Source organism: Carassius gibelio, chromosome A6 (genome assembly GCF_023724105.1).
Source record: "Carassius gibelio isolate Cgi1373 ecotype wild population from Czech Republic chromosome A6, carGib1.2-hapl.c, whole genome shotgun sequence".
Lineage (NCBI taxonomy): Eukaryota > Metazoa > Chordata > Actinopteri > Cypriniformes > Cyprinidae > Carassius > Carassius gibelio.
The window spans coordinates 14634017-14658406 of record NC_068376.1 but is presented as its reverse complement, the minus strand read 5'-3'; the positions used below and the strand labels follow the sequence as shown (position 1 = coordinate 14658406).

The 24390-nt window shown below is 39.7% G+C and overlaps 1 protein-coding gene and 1 pseudogene across 2 annotated transcripts in view; both read left to right on the top strand.

Annotated features, from left to right (window-relative positions):
• Positions 1-12150, top strand: part of LOC128015496 (rhomboid-related protein 3-like) — a 61774-nt gene extending 49624 nt beyond the window's left edge. For both annotated transcript variants that reach the window (XM_052599358.1, XM_052599357.1), the window contains exons 6-10: positions 1570-1718; positions 4520-4632; positions 6081-6181; positions 10567-10627; positions 11644-12150. In XM_052599358.1, coding sequence (XP_052455318.1) covers positions 1570-1718; positions 4520-4632; positions 6081-6181; positions 10567-10627; positions 11644-11915 — 696 coding nt within the window. In that variant the 3' untranslated portion in view covers positions 11916-12150. The remainder of the gene's footprint in view (positions 1-1569; positions 1719-4519; positions 4633-6080; positions 6182-10566; positions 10628-11643) is intronic.
• Positions 12151-13320: 1170 nt separating this feature from the next.
• LOC128015101 (BUB3-interacting and GLEBS motif-containing protein ZNF207-like) lies at positions 13321-23256 on the top strand (annotated as a pseudogene).
• Positions 23257-24390: the final 1134 nt, after the last annotated feature.

Below are 24390 nucleotides of genomic sequence, written 5' to 3'. Positions count from 1 at the left end.
TTTTTAAAACGAATCCTGTGTGACTGATACACTTCAAATAGGGTGATTTTAGGTCAGTGTTTTGGCTGTCAGTGAATGATGCTCTCTGCCAGTTGGAAATATTAAGATAGCAGCTCGAACACCAAATGGCAGTTTAGAACACATTGAGCAATCCAGTCATTATATAGATCAGTTGGTATGATAGTTACTGTAATTATACATGCAAATGCAGAAATTAAATACAAATGTAATTATATGCAGGTATTTTTAAAAGTAGTGTAAAACAATGTAAGAACACAATTTAAAGACTTTATCAAATGATCAATTGTTAGTTCATAGTAGTTTAAAATATATAATACGGTATAAAGTGCAGTTCTAAATAGATTAAAGTCACTAGAGAGCACACTAGTCAGATGTCTGTGCTTGAATTCACATTTAAAATTAACGAACAAATAATTAATAGAGAGTCATTAAATGGAAAGTCTTCCTCCAGTTCAAGAAAAATGCAAGTTATACGTATACAAATCTTTATACCAGGTCCCATTTTTCAGTAGGAGATAATATAAATTAAAGCTAAACAGATTCTTGTAAGCTGCCTCAACACTTAAATCCGCAACTGCTGCAGCTGAATAATTGCTCTGTTGTAGTGCACTACATAGGCAGGAACTTTCCAAATTGTGCTCTGCGCCAGAGACTCCATCCTCCCTTTTCACCCTGGACAGATGGCCGGTCCATCACAGGCCTAACACTCATTCACACTCTCTCTAATACCTACTGGCAATGTAGTGTCTCTAATTCATCTGACCTGGATGACTTTAGACAGTGGGAGTACCCAGAGAAAACCCATGCTGAGAAAAACAGTCACTCTAAATTAAAAGGCCTCCTGGCTCAACCAAGACCTGAACCGGGGACCTTCTTGGTGTGAGGTGACAGTGCAGCGGGTAGCTGAGTCAAAGTCACTGTACCCCCCGCATGGGTGGCTTGACTAGCAAATCATTTTCAATAAATTTGACATTAACATGTTAATAAGCTAAAGCTAATGCTCTAATTAGCATAAAACACAGATTTGGGGTAAAATAATAAAAGTTTAACTACAATAAATATTTTTATTATTTAGTAGCGAATTAAATGTTTACTAATATTTAACATTAACATTTTTATCACCATCTCCACTGAGCTAATAGGTTTATTACATAATATACAAAACCACAAATTGGAATGATTCTTGAAGAATCATGTGACACAGAATTGCAATTTAGTGATACATTGAAGTAGAAAATGATTTTATATCATTTTAAATTGTAATAATATTTATTAATGTCTATTTTTGCTGTATTTTTTATCAAATACATGCAGCCTTGTTGAGCATAAGAGGCCCGTAATTTTGGATGGTATGTACTATGTCTTATGCTGCCTTAAAATTCTACAACTAGCTTCTGAGGCAGCATAATTATGTTTCCTACCATTCAAAACAGTCACTGTGTGAAGAGTGCACTTAAAATGCTTCTTCTGTAGGCAGCCGACAATGTTTTGAAGGACAACACAAGTGTCACATTAGTAACAGCCTTTTACTTTCCACATTTTCCTCAGGTTATTGTCTTTATGTATTATGGATTACAACTTAACTGCTGGGTTCTGCAAGTCTCATCACCATACTTCCTGAAGAGCCCATTGCCATATCACCCGCAGCTCAGAGCTCAGGCCTGGCGCTACCTTAGCTACATCTTCATGCATGCAGGGTAAGTTATAAACTAGCTATATTATAACGGGATACAGTGACTGATTATGTTAATATGATTATATCAATACATGAACATAAAACATTTATTTGACTTATATTTGAAATTATTTTAATGTTAAGTGAGATTAGCTTATACTTCTTTTACATACAAATAGTCCATCCAATCATCCTGGCAACAATATTTAAATCTTAATTTATATATAGTATAGTATTATTATACAATAATTTATATAATAGTAATTAAGTATTGAACTGAAGTTACTTTTCTGCATTTTAGCTAGCCAAAATACAGTAATCATCATGTCTTTTATGATCTCTTACCCACAACGAAACCTACTCCTGAGCATGTTAGTCGTTGCATGTAGTGTACGTTACCATGAACACCAGCTAAAACCATCCACCTTCTTGAAACTAAATAAAATGCTGAATTAAACTCAAACTTGCCTGAATAGCCACTAAAACCAGCAACAGTCATATGAGTTTAGCCTTCTATCAAATTGTATATGCTACCTGTACCATATATGTATTAAAATAAATATTAGAGTTGTCCAAGCCTAATATTTATTTCATTTTATAGTTAATGCTTTTGGGATACTGTAAAACAAACAAAAATATATAAAACAAAAAACAAAGAGTCTGTTAAGTGATATGAAATACATCAAACAACTGGTATGTTACAGTTTAGTGGGCATTACACATAAATACAGACCTGTAAAAAAGCAGGAATAAAACCTTTCTCGGGTGCATGTCAGGTTTTTGTGGTGCTTAATAAACATTTTATATACATTTTCATTTTCTCTGTTGTAATTTAAAGAGTTATTTGTATCTCAAAACGTCCAAAAGTATTGCAGCCTCAAAATGTAGCTCAATGCTGCTAATTCATGCCATTTTTATATACTTATATACATTTAACCACATTTCCACTGCTTGACATGGAGGATTGAAGGCCTGTGTCTCCGGCTTGAGCCCCTGTGATGTTTAATGTTTTATATTACACTCATCTACAGAGTAATCTCCCCATTAACCCAAGCTAGTGATCCACTCTGTCTACTGCACCAACAGAAAGTGACACGACACACAGCCAAGTATGGTGACCCATACTCCGAATTTGTGCTCTGCATTTAACCAATCCAAAGTGCACACACACAGCAGTGAACACTCACAAACCGTGAACACACACCCAGAGCAATGGGCAGCCATTTATGCTGCGGCACCCATTGAGCATTCGGGGGTTCGGTACCTTGTTCAAGGGCACAACTCAGTGGTATTGCCGGCCCAAGACTCAAACCCACCACCCTAGGGTTAGGAGTCAAACTCTCTAACCACTAGGCCACGACTTCAGAGTTGTTCATAGGAGAACACACCTGTTTTTATACAGTCTATGGAAACACACAGGCGTTTCAAAAGTCACTCTCTAACCTGGTTTCATCAGCAGCAGGGTAGGACATGATTCATTCTGAGATGGTGTCACAGCATTGCAGCATTAACAACACATGATTTTATCCACATGGTCTAAGATGCTCAGCAGTTGTATCAAACATAATTTTTTTTTTTTTGGAGCAAGATATAAGGTTAAGGGTACCCTTAGTGAAACTTGGGTTGCAAGAAAAAACCCTAAGGGTTTTCCTTAAGGAACTTAAGGCTGTTATTAAGTTTTTCCCCTTTTTCACCTTTGCTGATTTATTGTTAATTGAAGAGGAGGAAATACCAAGGCGTGTTTTTTTTTAATGATCGTAATAATCCCTTGGAAATTATGAATGGTTGATGAAAGGCTGAAAATTATTATTATTATTATTATTATTATTATTATTATTATTATTATTATTATTATTATTATTATTATTATTATATAACCACTTACGAAAACAATAATTGCCTTTTCATCCTCTGTCCAGTTTGGTTTATGTTTTTTTGTTTTCTGTTGTTTGTACTCTCCATAGCAAAAATATATTTTAATACAAACCCCTAGCTATTCATAAATCAAGATCATTCATGCAGATTGTCCTGATAAGTAATTCAATTACATTTATATTCTGTTTCTGGGGAAATGAACTGCCTCTTGTGTATAATATAGATTGTGCTTTTACTAAAGATTGGCTAATATATTCCGAGTTGTTCATTTTAAGTTCAGACATTTTATTAAAGGCTCTCCAGTTTCATTTCTTTGTTTCTTTTGTCTATTAGGCTGATGTCTTTATCAGCATCCTGAGTAAGTTGTTGTCAGTGATTCTTAGCTCTGTATGATCATCGTAGATGCCCCAGTTATCTGAAGTTTAGTGAATTTCAGGTCCTTGTTCTATGAGAATAATTATTCTGACCTTGTCCTGCTTCTTATTATTTTAGATCAAGGTCCAGATTTTTTCCCACTTATGGGCTTCTATTGGATCTATTTGGCAATGCTGAGGAGAGCCAAGTATGTGACATGAGGAACATTTCCCGTAATTAAGTGTTCCTCTGTCACCCAGATATGTCACTATTAAGTGCCAAAGTCATGTACGCTGTTGGTAGATGTGAAGGACAACTAGTGTAACAGTTTTCCATGTGCAGTTCTGAAAGTCAGATAATTAGAGCGGTTGGTGAAGTGATCAGGGCTTTAGAGAAAAAAGCTGGGCTAAACAAATTTGTAATGGGGTGGAATTGGGAAGTGACTCATGCCTGAGTCAGATCACTCGCGTGTTAGAGCACACCAAACTGAAAATAACTAAATATACAGACACTGTAATCTAATGGGGAAAAAAGTATTAATCCCTTCCTCAGTCACATCGGTAATTGTGCTAATGGCTGATTTATATGTTTCAGAATTGAACACCTGGGTCTAAACATGGCCATGCAGCTTTTGGTGGGTGTGCCATTAGAGATGGTCCACGGAGCTTTAAGAATAGGCCTGGTGTATGTATGTGGCATACTGGCAGGTGAGTCAAACTCAGCATATATTTTAAGGGTTTCTGTTTGTGATTTTTTATTTATTTATTTTTTTTGCAAACTCCTTAAAGGTCCTCTATTATGCATTTTCCAATATTACCTTTCATTTAGTGTGTAAAATAGCTGTTTGTGAATTATAAAGTCTGAAATGTTTTCAAAGATCATGTATCTCATATAAAAAAAAAAATGTCCTCCAAAATAAGCACCAATTCTGAACTGCCAACAAGCCACAAGTAATCTCAGCTTTACTTGCTGCAAAAACCAGACAGGTTACAAAAAAATAAATAAAAAATAAATCTGTTAATTAAAAATTTCCAGCTATTGTATTCATTAGCTTCCTATGTACTACGTGTACTTTGACCCGCCTTCAAAAACTGTAGTCGTAGCCTGGAAGAGTTTGGTTTGTGTTGTGTCCATATTTAGAAAATATCTGTTTTTTGCACTGTGGAAGAAAAAACACTTTGCATGGATTCCCAAAGGATGAGGATGTAAAGAGTCAGTGGTTAAAATTATTCTTTACAGTGACACCACAGCAGTATAACCCGAACCTTTTGTTGTGTTTCCATCATTTTACTGATGACTGCTTTTCAAATCTTGCTGAAGTCAACATGGTATTTGCAAAATGCTTATTCACGAAAGATAAAGCAGTACCCCCTTTATTTGTATTTTATTGTGCCTCTGAGTATGATTAATCATTTATGTACATACAGGTATTCAACATATATATATATATTTTAAATGTGTGCATCCAACTCAAATTATTGTCTGGATATAATGTGGGCCCACTGTTACCTAAAATTTTGTTAATTTAAGCAGACTGTCTGTCATTTTGCTATTTTGAGTATTGATAAAATGTGGAGCAATAAATAAGATATTATAATGAATACATATTTTAGTAATTTGTTCTATGTCAATTTCTATCATGAAGTCTCGAGTCATGTGTCATGAATACAATCTTCACAGGGATGCCTTGATACAGTAAATTAGGTTAAAGCTTGTTATGATTTTTATAGGAATAGGTACAATTTTATTAAAATGTTCAACTCCAGGAGATTTTAGGCAGAATGTCTTAATTTACGATAGATATTTAGTAATTGTTCATTGATACTCTTTTTCCATTTGCCAGCTTTTAAATCTTATTTGCCATCATTAGGTCATCATTTGTGCCATTGTTAGGGTTCCTGTGGCTCAGTGGTAGAGCATTGCATTAGCAGTGCATAAGGGGTTATATGTGGGTTACATGTGGGTTATAGCCTGAATGCACTGTAAGTTGCTTTGGATAAAAGCATCTGATAAATTTAATGTAAATGTAGTTCAGATGTCAGTGGTAAACAATGGTTTTGTTTCATATGATTTTGATTCCAGTTTAAAAGATTTTGATTCCAGTTTAAAAAATGTTTGTTTCATGGTGACTTTTGTCTTCATTGTCTTCCTGCAGGTTCATTGGCTGTGTCAGTGGCTGACATGACAGCACCCGTGGTCGGTTCATCAGGCGGAGTCTATGCTCTGGTCTCTGCCCACCTAGCCAACATTGTCATGGTAATCAAGAAATGACTATAGAAATTTAGAAAATTAATATTGTTCAGCATCAATATTATGCTTAGAAATATAAAATAATCCATTAATCACAGAGGTTACACTAAGTGGTACTATATGTGTAGAATATAGACTTCAATCTTAATTCAGCTCCTGTTTAAAATCTCTTTTGAAAAATATCAGGATGCCCATGACTCAGACTGTATTGTAAGGTTCGTCTTTTAGCCATGCATATGATATATACAGTGCCCTCCACTAATATTGGCACCCTTGGTAAATATGAGCAAAGGTGACTGTCAAAATCTGCATCCTTTTGATCTTTCATTCAAAAAAATCCTATTATGAAATAAATGTTTTTCTCTAGTTCTGTGATGATCGCGATCCAGATAAACACAGGGAGAGAGAGAGATCCAATAGCAGGTATGTTTTAATGGGGTAATCCAAAATGTAATCCAAAACAAGCCAAGGTCAAAACCAGAAAGCAGTCCAAAACAAACAAACAAAGGAAGGAACAGGAAAGGGTATGGAACGGGAACTAGGAAAACGAGGGGTCTCGGAGGACGAGAAGACAATGAAGAATCTCGGAGGAAGAGAAAACTGGGAACATGAAAGGTAAGGACTCCATACAGACAACAGGAAAGGACTGGTAAATATAGGGAGGCTAGTGACAATTAAGTGAAGGCACCTGATGCAATTAGCAGGAATGCAATTACTGTGATGAAGGGACAAAGTAGTTGGAATTGTAGTGCCTACAGTGAAGTGCCTAAGGGGAAGTGAGCCCACTAGTGGACACCCAGGGAAACAGAGACTAGACAGCGTGACAAGTTCACGATGGCAACAATTATTGGGACCCAATTATTTTAATGTCTTTTTCCCAAGATAACTTTCTCCTGTAATGCCTTCTGAGTTTTGAGATCACCTAATAAGACATCCGAGACGAATCCTTCATACAGAATCATTCTATATCCTTCAGATTCCCAGCTCCTATTGGTGCTTCTTCTGTTCACTCCACTCATTTTCTATAAGATTCTGGTAAGGGAACTATGACGGCCATGGTAGAAGCTTCATTTTGTGCTCAGTGACCCATTTTTGTGTTGATTATGATGTTTGTTTTGTATAATTGTCCAAATAGGGCCACAACATTAAGGATCTAGCGGCATTTTAACTGTGGGAATGCAGTACTTTTTTATTCCAGTTTTTTATTCCTATTGTCCCGACAATAGTCAAAGTCAAAGTTACCTTTATTTATACAGCGCTTTAAACAAAATACATTGAGTCAAAGCAACTGAACAACATTCATCAGGAAAACAATGTGTCAATAATGCAAAATGATAGTTAAAGGCAGTTCAGCATTGAATTCAGTTATGTCATCTCTGTTCAGTTAAATAGTGTATGTGCATTTATTTGCAATCAAGTCAACGATATCGCTGTGGATGAAGTGACCCCAACTAAGCAAGCCAGAGGCAACAGCGGCAAGGAACCGAAACTCCATCGGTGACAGAATGGATAAAAAAAAACCTTGGGAGAAACCAGGCTCAATTCCAGGCTGCAGAAAAGTCAGATTGTGCAGAAGAATCATCTGTTTCCTGTGGTTTTGTCCTGGTGGACCTCTGAGACAGGGTCTTTACAGGGGATCTGTATCTGGGGCTCTAGTTGTCCTGGTCTCGCTGTCTTTCAGGGCAATAGAGGTCCTTTCTAGGTGCGGATCCACCATCTGGTCTGGATACGTACTGGATCCGGGTGACTGCAGTGACCCTCTGATCTGGACACAGACTGGATCTGGTGGCCACGGTGACCTCGGAACAAGAGAGAAATAGACAAATATTAGCGTAGATGCCATTCTTCTAATGATGTAGAAAGTACGGTGTTATGTGAAGTGTTTCCGGTTCCGGTTTACCTAATTAATGCAGCCTAAAAATCCTTTAACGGATTTGGATATTAAAAGCATATTAGTATGTTATGTGTATGCCAGGTTAAAGAGATGGGTCTTTAATCTAGATTTAAACTGCAAGAGTGTGTCTGCCTCCCGAACAATGTTAGGTAGGTTATTCCAGAGTTTAGGTGCCAAATAGGAAAAGGATCTGCCGCCCGCAGTTGATTTTGATATTCTAGGTATTATCAAATTGCGTTTGAGTTTTGAGAACGTAGCACACATAGAGGATTATAATGTAAAAGGAGCTCATTCAAATACTGAGGTGCTAAACCATTCAGGGCTTTATAAGTAATAAGCAATATTTTAAAATCTATACGATGTTTGATAGGGAGCCAGTGCAGCGTTGACAGGACCGGGCTAATATGGTCATACTTCCTGGTTCTAGTAAGAACTCTTGCTGCTGCATTTTGGACTAGCTGTAGTTTGTTTACTAAGCGTGCAGAACAACCATCCAATAAAGCATTACAATAATCTAACCTTGAGGTCATAAATGCATGGATTAACATTTCTGCATCTGACATTGAGAGCATAGGCAGTAATTTAGACATATTTTTGAGATGGAAAAATGCAGTTTTACAAATGCTAGAAACGTAGCTTTCTAAGGAAAGATTGCGATCAAATAGCACACACTGATGACGAAGAATTGACAGAGCAACCATCAAGTCTTAGACAGTGTTCTAGGTTATTACAAGCAGAGTTTCTAGGTCCTATAATTAACACCTCTGTTTTTTTTTTCAGAATTTAGCAGTAAGAAATTACTTGTCATCCAGTTTTTTATATCGACTTTGCATTGCATTAGTTTTTCAAATTGGTGTGTTTCACCGGGCCACGAAGAAATATAGAGCTGAGTATCATCAGCATAACAGTAAAAGCTAACACCATGTTTCCTGATGATATCTCCCAAGGGTAACATATAAAGCGTGAAGAGTAGCGGCCCTAGTACTGAGCCTTGAGGTACTCCATACTGCACTTGTGATCGAAATGATACATCTTCATTCACTGCTACGAACTGATGGCGGTCATATAAGTATGATTTAAACCATGCTAATGCAATTCCACTGATGCCAACAAAGTGTTCAAGTCTATGCAAAATAATGTTGTGGTCAATTGTGTCAAACGCAGCACTAAGATCCAATAAAACTAATAGAGAGATACACCCATGATCAGATGATAAGAGCAGATCATTTGTAACTCTAAGGAGAGCAGTCACAGTACTATGATACGGTCTAAATCCTGACTGGAAATCCTCACATATACCATTTTTCTCTAAGAAGGAATATAATTGTGAGGATACCAACTTTTCTAGTATCTTGGACAGAAAAGGGAGATTCGAGTTTGGTCTATAATTAACTAGTTCTTTGGGGTCAAGTTGTGGTTTTTTGATGAGAGGCTTACTAACAGCCAGTTTGAAGGTTTTGGGGACATATCCTAATGACAATGAGGAATTAATAATAGTCAGAAGAGGCTTCTATTGACAATAGACAATAGAAGTCAGTCCTATTGATGTTCCAGTCGTGTCTGACAACTGAATATGCTGGAGTTTGTTTCTGGATGAGTGTGGAGGGATTTTCTTGATACCCACCCGAACAATATGTGGTGATGTAGGGGCTATGTGATTTTTTTATAACTTTCTGACCCCTAGACACAACTAATCTCTGCAATTCTCCAGCTGTAATCCTGGGAGAGTCTTTGGTCACTCAAACTCACCTCCTCACCATAAGGATGATATAGACACACGTCCTCTTCCAGGGAGATTTGAAACATCTTTAGTCACTTTCTATTTCTGAACCTCAACAATCTTGTTCTACACATCGGAACTATATTATTTGGTTTTACTCTTTGTGATGGATGATTAAGGGAATTTGGCCATTGTGTCCTTCTATTTATAATCCTGTGGAACAGGAAGTGGTGGGACAATTCCGTGCTTCTAGTCATCCTTTTGTGCTAAAATAAATAATAATAATATGAATGGGAATATACTTTAGAATGTAATGTAAATACTTTTAATGAAAGATCCAAAAGATAAAAGATGCTGATTTATTTTCACAGGTGCCTTTGCTCATATTTACCAAGGATGCCAATATTAGTAAAGGGCACTGTATAATAGGTTGTGTTTGCTTTGAACCGAGTCAGCACTGTTACATGGTATGGACTCAGATTACACATAATCTGTCTACAACTAAAACTGATCTCTCATCAGGTCATATCTGACTCGGTTATTATTTTTAAAACCCACAAAACAGCAATTCAAACCTTGAAGTAGCTGAAGAATCACAGGTACTAACGCTGCTCCCTTTGCCAGATGTCACTGCATCACTGAAAATGCCAGAACAAATATCCTTTTAAACCAATTCCCTGGAACAACACACAAAATGTCTAAGCACAAATACTGAAGTGTTTTACCAATTTTCTTTTCATTTCTCCTAATTTGATATTTCTCTCCCACTCTTCACAGAACTGGTCAGGCATGAAGTGTCAGTTCAAGCTCTTACGCATGGCAATGGCTCTAGTGTGCAGTATGTAAACTGTTTTTATGTTATTCATGCTAAAATAGTCTTTTGTTTATGAGACTGCAATTCTGTGCTGGAAATATTGAATGACCAGGGAGTAACAATGTACAAGTAAATATACCATATTGCTTATATCATATTTTATTATTATTATTATTATTATTATTATTATTATTATTATTATTTATTGGATATTTAGTTGAGCTTTTTCATTTCCTCTTTATATTGTTAGATACAATTTTCAATGAATATCAATTTTAATATTTAAAAGTAGTAGATATACTTTAAATGTAAAAAAAAAAATCAATTTTAAAATTTTGCAATGCTTAGCTTTAAATTCAGCATGAAAAATGGGATTTTTAAATCGTTGTCAGGGGTTGTAGTTCACATGCATGGAATAAATTATAGATACTATTTAGCCAGGAAAACCAACACCACAAACTACACAAAATCACAGACAACACTGACTGAACAATGAACAGAAACAACTTAAATACACAGAGAGAATAATCAGTGGAACAGGGAACAGGTGTGAAGTTAAAACTAAGCTATTGAAACAAATGAGTCGCAGGAAAATGGGAACAACATAAACAGAACAAAAACAAAACAGAGCATACTCATGATGAAGTCAAGTTCTTCCAGAATTATGATACAGTAGGCCTATACATGCAGAATTGTTCTAATCAATGAAACTGCATTAAGACATTTTCCCCCCTTTATTTTATTGTACATAAGGTGAGATACAAGATAAGATGACCAGCTAAATGCTACTCACTTTATCTTGACCCTATCAGAAATAATAGGTTCCAAATTCCTGTGAATAGAAAATTCCTACAGTGATGAGGATAACTAAAACCTTTTGCATCCACTGCCATTATAAGTTCAAGAAACATAAAAATATAAACATTTACTTAGTTCCCTTTTTAAGTTTACTGTATTAAAGATTTGCTGTCTTTTTTAAATGAAATGTGTAATATATGTAGAATATATGTAAACCTTCACATTGCTTTCTGTATCTACAGTGAGTGTGGAGTTTGGTCGTGCCGTTTGGCTTCGATTCTATCCCCCAGCCTTCCCGCCAAGCCCTAATCCCAGTTTTGTGGCCCATCTGGGGGGTGTGGCAGTGGGCCTCACCCTTGGCATTGTGGTTCTTCAGAACTATGAACAGCGATTGCAGGAACAGTCCTTGTTCTGGATCTTCTTCAGTGTCTACTCACTCTTTATCCTCTGTGGAATCTTCTGGAACATTTTTGCTTACAGTCTCTTGGATGTCAAGTTACCTCCACCTCCATGAAGCCCAGAGTGTGTGTATGTGAAAGCATACAGCTAAAACAGCAGATTCCTATTTCTAAGCAATGGTGAATATAAATTTGCAGAAGAAGCCCAAAGGTTAATGCCTTTTACAGTTACATACTTTGTACCAAATCTAGGGCTGACAGCAATAGCACAAGTTTTCATTTAAAAAATAAAACTTGAGTTTAGAATCTATGGTTCCCTTTCATAGGTCACTTCGATGCTGCGGTGAAGTCACCGGCTATGGGAACACCCCTCTGTGTGACGAATGTCTGAAGCCCTATACCATCTCGCCAATCCTATTGGCCAAATAGCGCTTGGCACCACCCTTACACATGCGCACGCATCATATACCTGGGTGCAACGCGCCATTTCGCTCAGATTTCATTCCTTCAGGGAAGCAAATAATCTGTGCCCTAGGATTCATCTCGCGTTCTCCAGCGGTTTCTACGAGCAGTGTTAACTTAAGTTTCCGGAAGTGCAAGGAGCCGTGTACCAGGTACATCACGAAGGGAGACTCTCATGACAGGTGCGTAGTATGTCTGGGTTTACATCTTGCACAGGCGGCGCTTAGCGGCCTTTCTTCTTGTTCCCATTGTGATGGCCTGCGGCTCAGAGTACTGCGCTCGAGGATGGAAGTATTTTCTGATGTCGCCCCCGTGTCTAACCCCCGCCATGTCACTTCTGCGACTGCCAAGGCACCGCACAAGGCGATAGCTTGGGGTGACACGTGCGACATGGATTTCGAGGACAGCGCAGCACTGGAATATTCTCCACATCGCTCGCTCTCCCCTACCCTGGTGCAGAATAAAAGTTTTATTGGGCCTGTCGTCTTCTCTAATGAGGTTTTTCAGCTCACACCGGAGGCATGTATTGCCGTCTCCTTCGGTTGTGGACGCTATGATGACGACGTTTTATCCACCGCGGCCTTGGAGTCTGAGGACTTTGCGGCCGACACTAGCCCTCTCCCTCCTAGCGGACAGGAGAGGCGTGTTTCCCCCTCCTACAGTGAGCTGTTGGATGTGGTTTCTCTTGCGGTGGATAAATTGGGACTGGATTGGGAGGTTGAGAAGGCCTAGGCCCAACCTTCCTCTAAGCTGGATGACCGTTTTCTAACCAGTCGGACACCTGCACAGCCCCGAAGGCCTTTACCTTTTTTCCCGGACCTCCACCAAGAGGTTTCGAGGTCCTGGAAACAGCTGTTCTCGGCACGGATTACTAATGCTGCGGCTGCGGATTTCACCACCATTTCCGATATGGCGAACCATGGCTATGCAGCGATGCCTCCGGTGGAAGAGACTCTCGCCAAACACCTCGCGCCTAATTCGGCTGCGGCTTGGAAGTCTCGCCCCCTTCTTCCCTCTAAGGCGTGTTGAGTCACGTCCAGCCTAGTTGGGAAATCCTACATGGCCGCTGGCCAGGCGACTGCTTCGCTCCACTCTATGGCGGTCCTTCAGGCCTACCAAGTGGAGCTATTAAAGGAACTAGAGGAAGGGGAAGGTATCACACCCGAGGCAGTGAAAGAATTACGGCGTGCAACGGATTTGGCGCTACGTGCTACCAAACATACTGCTCGAGCAGTGGGCCGTTCCATGGCCGGTTTGATTATGGTTGAGCGCCACCTCTGGTTTAATCTCACCGACATCAAGGAAAAGGACAAATCCTTCTTCATTGATGCCCCTGTTTCCAAGGACGGTTTGTTCGGAGAGACTGTCACTTCGGTGGTGGAAAAATTCAGGGCAGCGAAACAGCAATCAGCCGCTTTCTGCCAGCTGATTCCCCGCAGACCCAGGGAGGTTGAACGCCGGTATGCGCCCATGTGTTCTCGCTCAACCTCCTCTCACCGCCAGCGAGTAGCCTCTCGGGAGGAGCCTTCACCTATGGCGCCCTCTCGCAAGGATTGGGGCCCTAAGGTTTTTCCACCGGCTCACCAACATCAGCGCAAGAGGTTAAACCTGAGTTCGATGGCTAATGCCTCTCGTTCTTGGGCGCCGAATAGCAGCTCCTGATGTTCTTGCTGCTTGCCAGGGACTGTGCCCTCCACTAGAGAACACTGTTGGACCGCTTTCGCGCATCCAACACTCTCACTGCAGTCCCCATGCTCAAACACTGACTGTCTCACCGCAAACAGCGCCTCGAGCAGCATTGGATCGAGCTGTAACGCCAAACGTTCCCTCAGACACTCTGCGTAATCCAGCTTTCATAATTCGAGGGGCGATTCAAGGGTCCTGCACAGGGCCCTTGCACTCAGGGCGAGCAAATTCAAGATGTTGAGGGTAAAGTCTATTTTGTCTCAGATTCATACAAACGACTGGGTTGTCACGATCGATCTGAAGGATGCATACTTTCATATTCAGATCATCAAGAGACACAGGAAGTTCCTCAGATTCACTTTAGAGGACAAAGCGTATCAGTACCGTGTTCTTCCCTTTGGCTTAGCTTTGGCTCCCCGTACTTTCTCAAAATGCATGGACGCAGCTCTGGCCCCGTTGCAGCTCCAGGGCATTCGTGTTTTGAACTACTTTGACGATTGGCTGGTGTTAGCGCAATCGCAGACTCAAGCACACTCTCATCGGGATCTTGTGCTGAATCATTTAAACAGCCTGGGCTTACGCACAAATTTCCAGAAAAGTGTTTTAATTCCCTCTCAACGGATAACCTTTCTGGGAATAGACTTGGACTCTTGCGAGATGACAGCAAAGCAATCTCTCCCGCGCGCACAGTCAGGTCTAGACTTTTAGGTCTAATGACAACAGCATTCCCCGTAATTCGTCTGGGATTACTTCACATGTGCCATTTTCAGTGGTGGACGAAACGACAAAATATTTCACGCCGTTGTCTTCAGCATCGGACAATTTCGGTGACACGGAGATGTGTGATGTCGTTAAAACTATGGATGTCAACCAAATTTCTCCTAACGGAGTGTGGACAGCGGCACAACGCAGTTGGCACATAAACAGGTTGGAATTACTGGCAGTTTTTCTGGCTCTCCAGTATTTCTCGAATCTGCTGATCGGCCCATCATGTGCTGCTCAGATCAGACAACACAGTGGTTGTGTCATACCTGAATCATCAAGGAGGATTTCGCTCTCACCCCCTGTGCAGGCTGGCGAGACATGTTCTTCTTTGGTCTCAGAACTCATTTCTGTCGATCCGAGCTGTTCATGTCCCCGGACGTTTTAACTTAGGAGCGGATTTGCTATCCAGACAGACTCTGGAGCAAGGGGAATGGAGATTATACCCCCAAACGGTGAATCTCTTATGGCAGATTTTTGGAGAAGCGAGAGTGGATTTATTCGCGTCGAACATGACATTGCCCGCTATGGTTCTCCCTATGCCCCCCATCGCCTCTGGGCTTGGATGCGTTAGCTCACAGTTGGCCCAGGACCAGTTTGTATGCTTTTCCCCCGATTCGTTTGATCCCAGTGGTATTATCCAGAATACGGCTGGACAGAGTGGAACAGCTGCTGCTGGTGGCTCCGCGGTGGCACACACAGCTGTGGTTTGCGGACCTGATCAGTCTGTTAGCGGGCTCTCCATGGGAGATTCCCCTCAGACAGGATTTATTATCACAAGCACAGTGACTGATTTGGCCATCATCCACTGGTTTCTCGTTTCATACAGGGTGCGCGACGGCTGAGAGATCTAAGTCTTTGCCCTGTGAGAGCTTTAAAGACTTATTGGATCGTACAGCCCCATGGTATGAGTCTGACCAACTGTTTGTCTGTTTTGGACATAAGAGTAAAGGCCATGCTGTTACAAAACAGTGCATGTCACATTGGCTGGTGGAGGCTATATCTTTAGCCTGTGAGGCGTGCAGACTCGCTTCGCCCTTAGGAGTTAAAGCTCATTCCACGAGAGCAGTGGCTTCTTCTCGTGCTTTTCTCAGTGGATCTTCTATGGATGACATCTGTGCTACGGCAGGTTGGTCCTCACCGAGCACTTTTATCAAGTCTTACAGTCTGGATGTGAGGATGGCCCCTGGCTCCCGGGTTCTCTCCACTTGAGCAGATGCTTCCTTGGATCCCAGCTATCAGGTACGTCAGGCTTTATGGTATAGCGTTCCCATAGCCGGTGACGTCACCGCAGCATTGGAGTGACCTATGAAAGGGAACATCTCGGTTACGTATGTAACCATGGTTCCCTGAGTAGGGAACGAGATGCTGCGGTCCTGGCCATGCCATACCTTGATAGCATTCTTCTTCTTCAGTTAATGAAATCTGAGCGAAATGGCGCGCGGCACCCAGGTATATGATGCGTGCACATGCATAAGGGTGGTTAATAGGATTGGCGAGATGGTATAGGGCTTCAGACATTCGTCACACCAAGGGGTGTTCCCATAGCTGGTGACTTCACCGCAGCATCTCGTTCCCTACTCAGGGAACCATGATTACAAACAGTTTTTGAAAGAATGAATACATTCCTTTAAAGCACAGATTCTGATGTTGCATGAGTAAAGAGAAATGTCAGCATTTTTCAGGACATTTAATAAGTGTTCTATATTTATAAATGACTAAAGGCAAGTACATGAGGTTGTATGAGCCCAATTATGTTTGAAGGACCTTTAAAAAGATATTTAAGAGTAACAGAAGTAGCAAGGAAACAACTTGATGAATTTCTCTATTTTACAAACAATGTGTTCTTTTCTGATACATTTTTCAGTGTTAAAGGTCAGTTTAAAATCCATTGCAGTCCCATTAACAGTGACAGTCTGTGACAGAATTTCCAGATTTTTAAAATGTAAATCAAGATTAATCTAATTAATAAAGATTAGATTGTATTACTGATAATCATGTACCCAGACAACAGAAGATTTCTCCCTAATATGTAAAAATATTAGTAATTAACCTGATAATGAATGACATGTATAATCTTTCTGATTAGAGTTTGGACTACATGTTTGAAAGTCTCCATGATATTAAATAATACCGAAAGCTAGTTAGCTTGAATGGTTACCTCTCATTTATGCCAAAGGAAGTCAAATGTATTTATTTTTTCTCCCTTTTGACATTTACATTGCATTATTTGAATATTATTTGAATATCCATTCTGTCGATTTACTAATCAGTAGAGCCATCACACTGAAACACTGGCATTCGTGAATGAAACTCCTTTGACTGAGTGACACTGTTCATTCTTTTTGTTGCCATTAAGAAATGTAATTTGCAGTACCACATCAATTAGATTTATTCATATCATATTTGATTATATATTTTAATCATGTGTTGGTAGAACAACAACATCACCAGGGAGTCATGAGATCTCAATTTCAAATCATTGATCAACGCAATAATAATAACAACAACAACAAACTAGTATTTTGGCAATGGCATATATGCTATAATGTTACTACAAAACATGCTCAACTAAATTGATCTGTTCTGCTGTTTGATATATAATAGTATGTATTGCAGTAGTTTTTTTACGAATTGTGATTGTGACATCTACTGTGCCTCAAATACTGTAAGTGGTCAATATTATGAAGTTTATTTTTATTGGTGCTGTTTTTGGACAGGTTGCTGAATATATGTGCCTCCAGTAACTGGTTAGCTCCTCTCAGTTCTGTGCACATCCACTCTTTACAGCAAAACTGATCCTGGTACAGCTTTGTGTGCACTCTGAGTATCTTCTGTATATAGTTTGTTGCCACTGATTCTCAAGCTAACAGGAAAAGAGAAAACTCTAAAAAAAAATCTTCAACTTCTGAAAATTATTTAATCCAGTACATCAATCCCAGTTTATACTAGTATTCTGTGATAACTGGATCTGCTTTAACTGTGTGTTTAAGATACTTTTGAAGTGCCAGTATACTTTTTGTTTTGCATTGTGCTGACCTTACAGTGTCAAAATGTAATGCTGGAATGTAATGCTGGAATGTAATGCCGCGTTTCCACCAAAATTACCTGGAACATTTGTACCAGTAACCTGGAATTGTGTGTAAAGGGCTATGGGACTGGAAATTAGTTCACCAAACATATTTTAACATGCACCTGTTTTGTAGATTTGATATGTAAATATAGAGTGCATTAAAAATCTGTGATTGGAAATGACATTTTTTTTGTTTTCATTGTGAACCAAGACAGTGGTTCTGTTATACACTGGTTCTGTTATAGTGTGTATAGTGTAAATCTCTTTAGATAGACTTATATTCTAAAATGAAAATCCAATGACTGTGTCATCATTAGGTTGTTTGTCTGATGTTGGGATCAATACAATATCTAATCTGATATAATCTCATTTTCATTAATTTGTGCCCATGAATGTCACGCTGTCTGGTCTCTGTTTCCCTAGGTGTCCACTAGTGGTCTCACTTCCCCTTAGGCACCACACCGTAGGCACTACAATTCCCACAAAGCCTTGTCCCTTCATCACAGTAATTGCACTCCGGTTAATTGCACTCAGGTGTCTTCACTTGTTAGTCATTATCCTCCCTATATTAACCAGTCTTTTCTTGTTTGTCTTCATGGAGTCCTTCCCTTCCGTTACCCAGTTTCCTCGTATTCTGAGTTCCCATTCCCATTCCCATTCCCATTCCCATTCCCATTCCCATTCCCATTCCCGTTCCCGTTCCCGTTCCTGTTCCATTCCTGTTTATTTGTTTGTTTGTTTGGATGGATTTTTGACCCCTGCTTGTGCATTTCTCTTTGGATTACCCAATAAACCCATACTGCGATTGGATCGTCTCCTGAGCTTCACTGGGTCTCCGATCGTCACAATGAGACCACAACTCTTAAACCTTAAACGATAATATAAAATACACAAAAATGTGATATATAGATATCATCTATCTATCTATCTATCTATCTATCTATCTATATATATATATATATATATATATATATATATATATATATATATATATATATATATATATATACACACACACACTATATCTCCTCGCTCCATGCTCCCTTTGATGTCTGGCAATTACAACCAGTAAGTGATTAATATACGCTTGATCCTTTTCTATTCTATAGTCAATGAAAAATATCTCTATATCAGACCCACCCAGTTTAACAGCTGTATTAATTTTTTATTTTTTGCAATGAAAAAATAATTGAAACATTGTTTCTTTTTCATTACTACAAAATTCACAAGAATAGTCTATATTAAATTTAAAACATTCCGAAACATGTTTCACTGCATAAATTATATGCAATATTTTATAAGACACTTCCTTTACTTTGTTATTATCAAATATTTTATCTGGGTATAGTGTGGGGCAGCATGAAACTGGAAATTGTGATAAATGTGGTCATGTTGAAACAATAGAACATGTACTTACTGCATATTATTGAGCAAGATTTCAACTAATTCAACCAAGATCTTTGGGAATGAATAACTTGTCACCTCAGTTTCTGTTTGAAAATGTCATGAAACAATCGAGAATATTTAATGAATTAACTATTTCCCAAAAATAAGCCAGTCTGGTTAATAGAATTTAAGATACCGTTGAATTAAAATAAAGGTTTTTCTTTGTCTTTTCTCTCCCTCTCTAACTCCCGTCCCCAACCATTATGCGCTCCACATTCCTATCCAAAAGGTGGCGGGAATTCGCCATTTAAGTTTGTCTGCCAACCACCATTAATACCAGAGGAAGAGGAAGGGACCTAACCAAAAAAAGATATCAAGATGGAAGTCCCACTAGGAAGAGGAGAAATTAAATCAATTATTAAATCAAATATTCAAAAAGAGTGGCAGAAGAAGTGGGACAAAGCTGATACAGGAAGGTTTTATTATAAAATTAATTAACCAGTTAATGAAGTAAATAATTTTGGAAGATGTAGGAAAGAGGAGGTGATTTTAAATAGATTACAATTTGGACACATAGGACTAAATGCATTACTATATAAAATAGGTAGACATATTACAGGTAAATGTACCTTTTGTGGGGTAATAGAAACCGTTGAACATGTAATATTAAAATGTGGAAAATATAATATAGAGATAATAAAAATGATAAACAACTTAAAAAGGTAATTATAAAGAAAAATAAAAAGAAGATACATTGGATATTAGGGAAAGGATTAAAAGAAAGTATTAATCAAATAATAGAAATGGAATATATAGTAGAAACAGGATTAAATAAACCAATTTTATAGTTAAATAAATAAAGCAAAGGTGTCACAGCCACACCTTCTACACTCCCGGAATCGGACACTTACGCCACACCCACTCGTCCCCAATCACCAGAATTCTAAACACCTGTGCGTCATCACCAGAACCACATATAAAGCCATCAGTCACCATCACTCATCGTCTGGTCTTGCACCGATCTCCTCACTTGCCTGAACGCCATTATTAAACCTACCTGAACTCTTGAACCCTCTTCATCCTCGTCAGTCTTCCTGTCCCCATCGTCTTCATCTGAGTACCATCTGGATCACCGTTCACCATAAGGGAAGTTGTGTTGTCACCGTTCTATCCACGTGTCAAGATTCACCTGTGTCTGAAACCTCTGATTCACATTAAACTACCTTATCACTGAATCCTCTGTGTCCTCGTCTGTGTCTGACAAAAGGAATAGGGGAACACCCAAGCGGGGTTTTTTATTATTATTATTTTGGCTTGGGAGCTGAACACTCAGCAGCCAGAAATACAGCTTGGGTGAACCCGAAATAAAATTAAAAATAAATAAATGAATAAAATCTGAATAGATGCAAGACTATCATCCATGTATGAATAGGTACAATTGGTGGCGGTATGTGCCTAAGGTGCGGAATACGAAGAAGAGGAAGGAACCTCAACGGAATTACGCTATTTGTGTGTGTGTGTGTTTTGTGTGTGTTTTTTTTTGACTGCCCACTGCTCTGGGTGTGTGTTCACAGTGTGTGTGTGTGTTCAATGCTGTGTGTGTGCACACTTTGGATGGGTTAAATGCAGAGCATGAATTCTGAGTATGGGTCACCATACTTGGCGGTATATAACTTCACTCAATGTGATCCTTAATCAGACTTTCAGGTATTGCAACAGAGATTTTGATGATGAAAAGATGCTCATTCAGCACCAAAAAGCCAAACATTTCAAATTTCATATATGTCACAAGAAGCTTTACACAGGACTTGCATTGGCCATACATTGCATGCAGGTAATGACAGTTTTTATGACTTTTAATAACATTTACGTTGATGTTTGGTAAGGGGCGTTGAATTATAAAATCTGTTTTAAAGATGCACAAAGAGACTATAATGCAATACCTGGAAGAACTGACATATAACTAGAAATCTACGGCATGGAGGGTATTCCAGATAAAGACATGCAAGATCGGAGAAGAGTACTTTAACAAAAGTCACATGGTATGGTGTTATAGAGCTCAGGCAACTAATATGTGTATAAAATATTGCTAGAATGGTTTGTGACAGAAACATAAACCTGTCTTGTTAACCGAGCAGAGACTCAGAAGAAGAAGCAGAGTCAGGATGATTCAGATGAAGACGATGATGATGATGAAGCTGGACCTTCATCATTTCAGCAGCCTGCTGCTCAGCCTCAAGCAGCCTGCATGCCCCCAATGACCCAGGCCAGCATGCATACTGGACCTCAGGCTGAGGGCATGTCACCCACTGGTTATCCATGTGAGTATGCAATACACACAAAAATTCAATAGTTTAAATACCTCTCAAACAAAAGTGTGTCACATAAATATCTCATATCTCTTCCTAAAGGCATGCCACCTATGTTGACTGGTGTCCCACCAATGATTCCTGGGATGCCACCAGTAATGCCAGGCATGCCACATGGGTAGGTCTTAATTTTCAGGTATAGAGTTTAAAAGCTGATGTATGGCCCAGTGTGAGTTATTTATGGTGTTGTTATGCATAGCATGATGCCAATGGGAGGGATGATGCCCCCAGGTCCAGCAATGCCTCCGATGATGCTTGGCATGCCACAAGGTCAGTGTTGTTGACAGTTACTGGTGATAAATTACTGAAAACCCAGTTCATATTAATAAATTTTTTTTTTTTTTTTTTGTGATGCACTGAAATAGATATATTGAAAACTAAACTTAAAGTTTTAATTCAAAGGTAATTCAGTTTAGGTTATAGTTTATCTTTTTGTGCCGTTCGGGTTGTCTTATTCTCAGGTAAATTAAACTTCTTCATTTGATCAGCACTTGAACATCACAGTTTTGGCCAATTATTATTTTTATTTTTATTTTTATTTTTTATTTTTTGCCCTGAGAAACTATTGTAGCCAAACATGCATTAATTTTGCTGTTTCATCTGAATATTTTTTAGCTGGCAAAATTATATTCATGTTAAAGCATAATTATATCGTTATTAATATTAATAGCCATTTTTTTGCATCAGCTTGAGTACAAAAAAGGTCCTAGTCGAACTGTTGTGGTAGTAAATAATTTTCTTTTTTGTTTTAGGAATGCCACCTCATGTTGCCAGGCCTGGCATGCCTCCTATGGCACCCCCAGCCCCTGTCACAGCACCTGGAATTGCCAGCAGACAAGCTGTACCTGCCACAAAGTCTGCTGCTTCCAAACCTCTCTTCCCCAGTGCTATGCAGGTACTGAATATAGAACCAGACTTATTTACTGGTTGAGTATGTGTGAAGCCACTGTTTGTAAATAGATAAAGTTAAGGGATCATCAAAAAAGTTATTGGATTTAAAAACAAAAAAACAGTCCAAACTTAGTGGTCATTGTAATAGACAAGTACTTTTATATTTTAAAAATACAGTGCCAGTAAAGGACAATAGCTAGTTACACAGTAAAATAAGAATGGTGGTGCACTAAGGCTGGGCAAAAAAATCTAAAATGATGTTGGTTCGATATCAATTCTCAAAAGCCGCGAATAGATTTTTTTCCTGTATTCATTTAAGCACACATTTAACCCTCTGGCCCTCTTCGTTTAGGAGTCACACTTACCATCTTCACCTTGAAATGTATTTTTTTTTTTCTTCAGGAAAACCAATGTCATATATTTTTGTTCAGTAATATTTTTTGATTATTATTTAATTATTTATTATTTTTAGGGAATTTTATGATACTATGCAATATTTATACAATTTTAATGAGCTTTTTAATTAACATTTTTTTTATCTCTTTATTTATTTACTATTTTTAATAAATGCAATATTTCAAATTAAAATAGAGTGAAAGCTTTTAAAATCAATTTGGAGGCATAAAAAAATAAAAACTTGTGTAATGTTGCGTAACCTCTTAACACCCTATATAGATATTGTCACGGGGTGAAGAATCACTCGACAAGGGGTACGTGAGGGTGGATTTATTGAGTACTGTGGGGTGCCTGGTGAAATGTGCTACTCCGCTTTCTGGTGGCCGGTGCTTCCCGTGTGCTCTTCGTGCTCTTCTGTGCCAGTTAAGGTGAAAGTGGGTGTCCAGACGTGCTCCAAAGTGGATGGGCTGTCGGTCACTCGCTGCTTTCTGTAAAGAGATGAGACAGGGATTAGACCAGCGTTGCATTCGGTTCGAGACCGTCGTTTGAGTGCAGCATGTGCTCCTTAAGAGTGTGCTGGCTGATGGGGAGCAGCTGTGACCGATCAGCGGTGATGAGGATGTGCAGGTGTTTTCCGTTGGTTGCCAGGGCAACGCTGATTCCTCTGGGAGTGCTCGTCATATCCCTGCCAATAGCCCTTGGTGAGGTCTAGGGTACTGATGTACTGGGTCCTTCCTAGGCGGTCCAGCAGTTCGTCCACCCGAGGCATGGGGTACCCGTCGTATTCGGAGACTTCGTTCAGGCGACGGAAATCGTTACAAAAGCGGAGGGTGCTATCCAGCTTTGGGACCTTCACAATGGGGCTGGACCACGGACTCCGGGATGGTTCTATTACCCCCAACTTTAGCATTTGTTGGACCTCTTCCTCAATAGCCTGCCGACGAGCCTCCGGGACTCGGTAGGGCCGTTGCCTAACAACGACTCCTGCCCGGGCTGAGAGGAGAACACATCCTGGAACTGACTGACCAGGTGCTGCAGCTCCGTCTTCTGGGCAGCCGAAAGGTGGGGGTTTGACATCCACAACCACGGGCTCGGTGAGGCTCAGGGCAGCTACTTGGTCCCGCGTCCCCACCCATTTCTTCAGGAGGTTGATTTGGTAGAGTTGCTCCGCCTGCCGTCGTCCCGGCTGTCTCAGGCGGTATGTGACTGACCCAATCCTCTCCACCACCAAGTAGGGTCCTTTCCAGGAGGCCAGAAATTAGCATGCGGAGCTGGGGACCAGGACCATGACGTGGTCTCCCGGTTGGAACTCCCGTGGTTGGGCTGCCCGGTCGTAATGACGTTGCTGGGCCCTGGTGAGGTGTTCCCGGACTAACGACTGGACTACGTGGTGGCCTTCCGCAGGGGGACTGCTTCTGGGTACTGGGTGGCATAGTCGACGATGACCAGGATGTGCTCATGCCCTCGGGCAGACTTCGGCAACGGCCCCACTATGTCCATTCCAATCCGCTCGAAGGGCACCTCGATGATAGGCAGCGGGATGAGCGGGCTGGGGGGAGGAGTCCT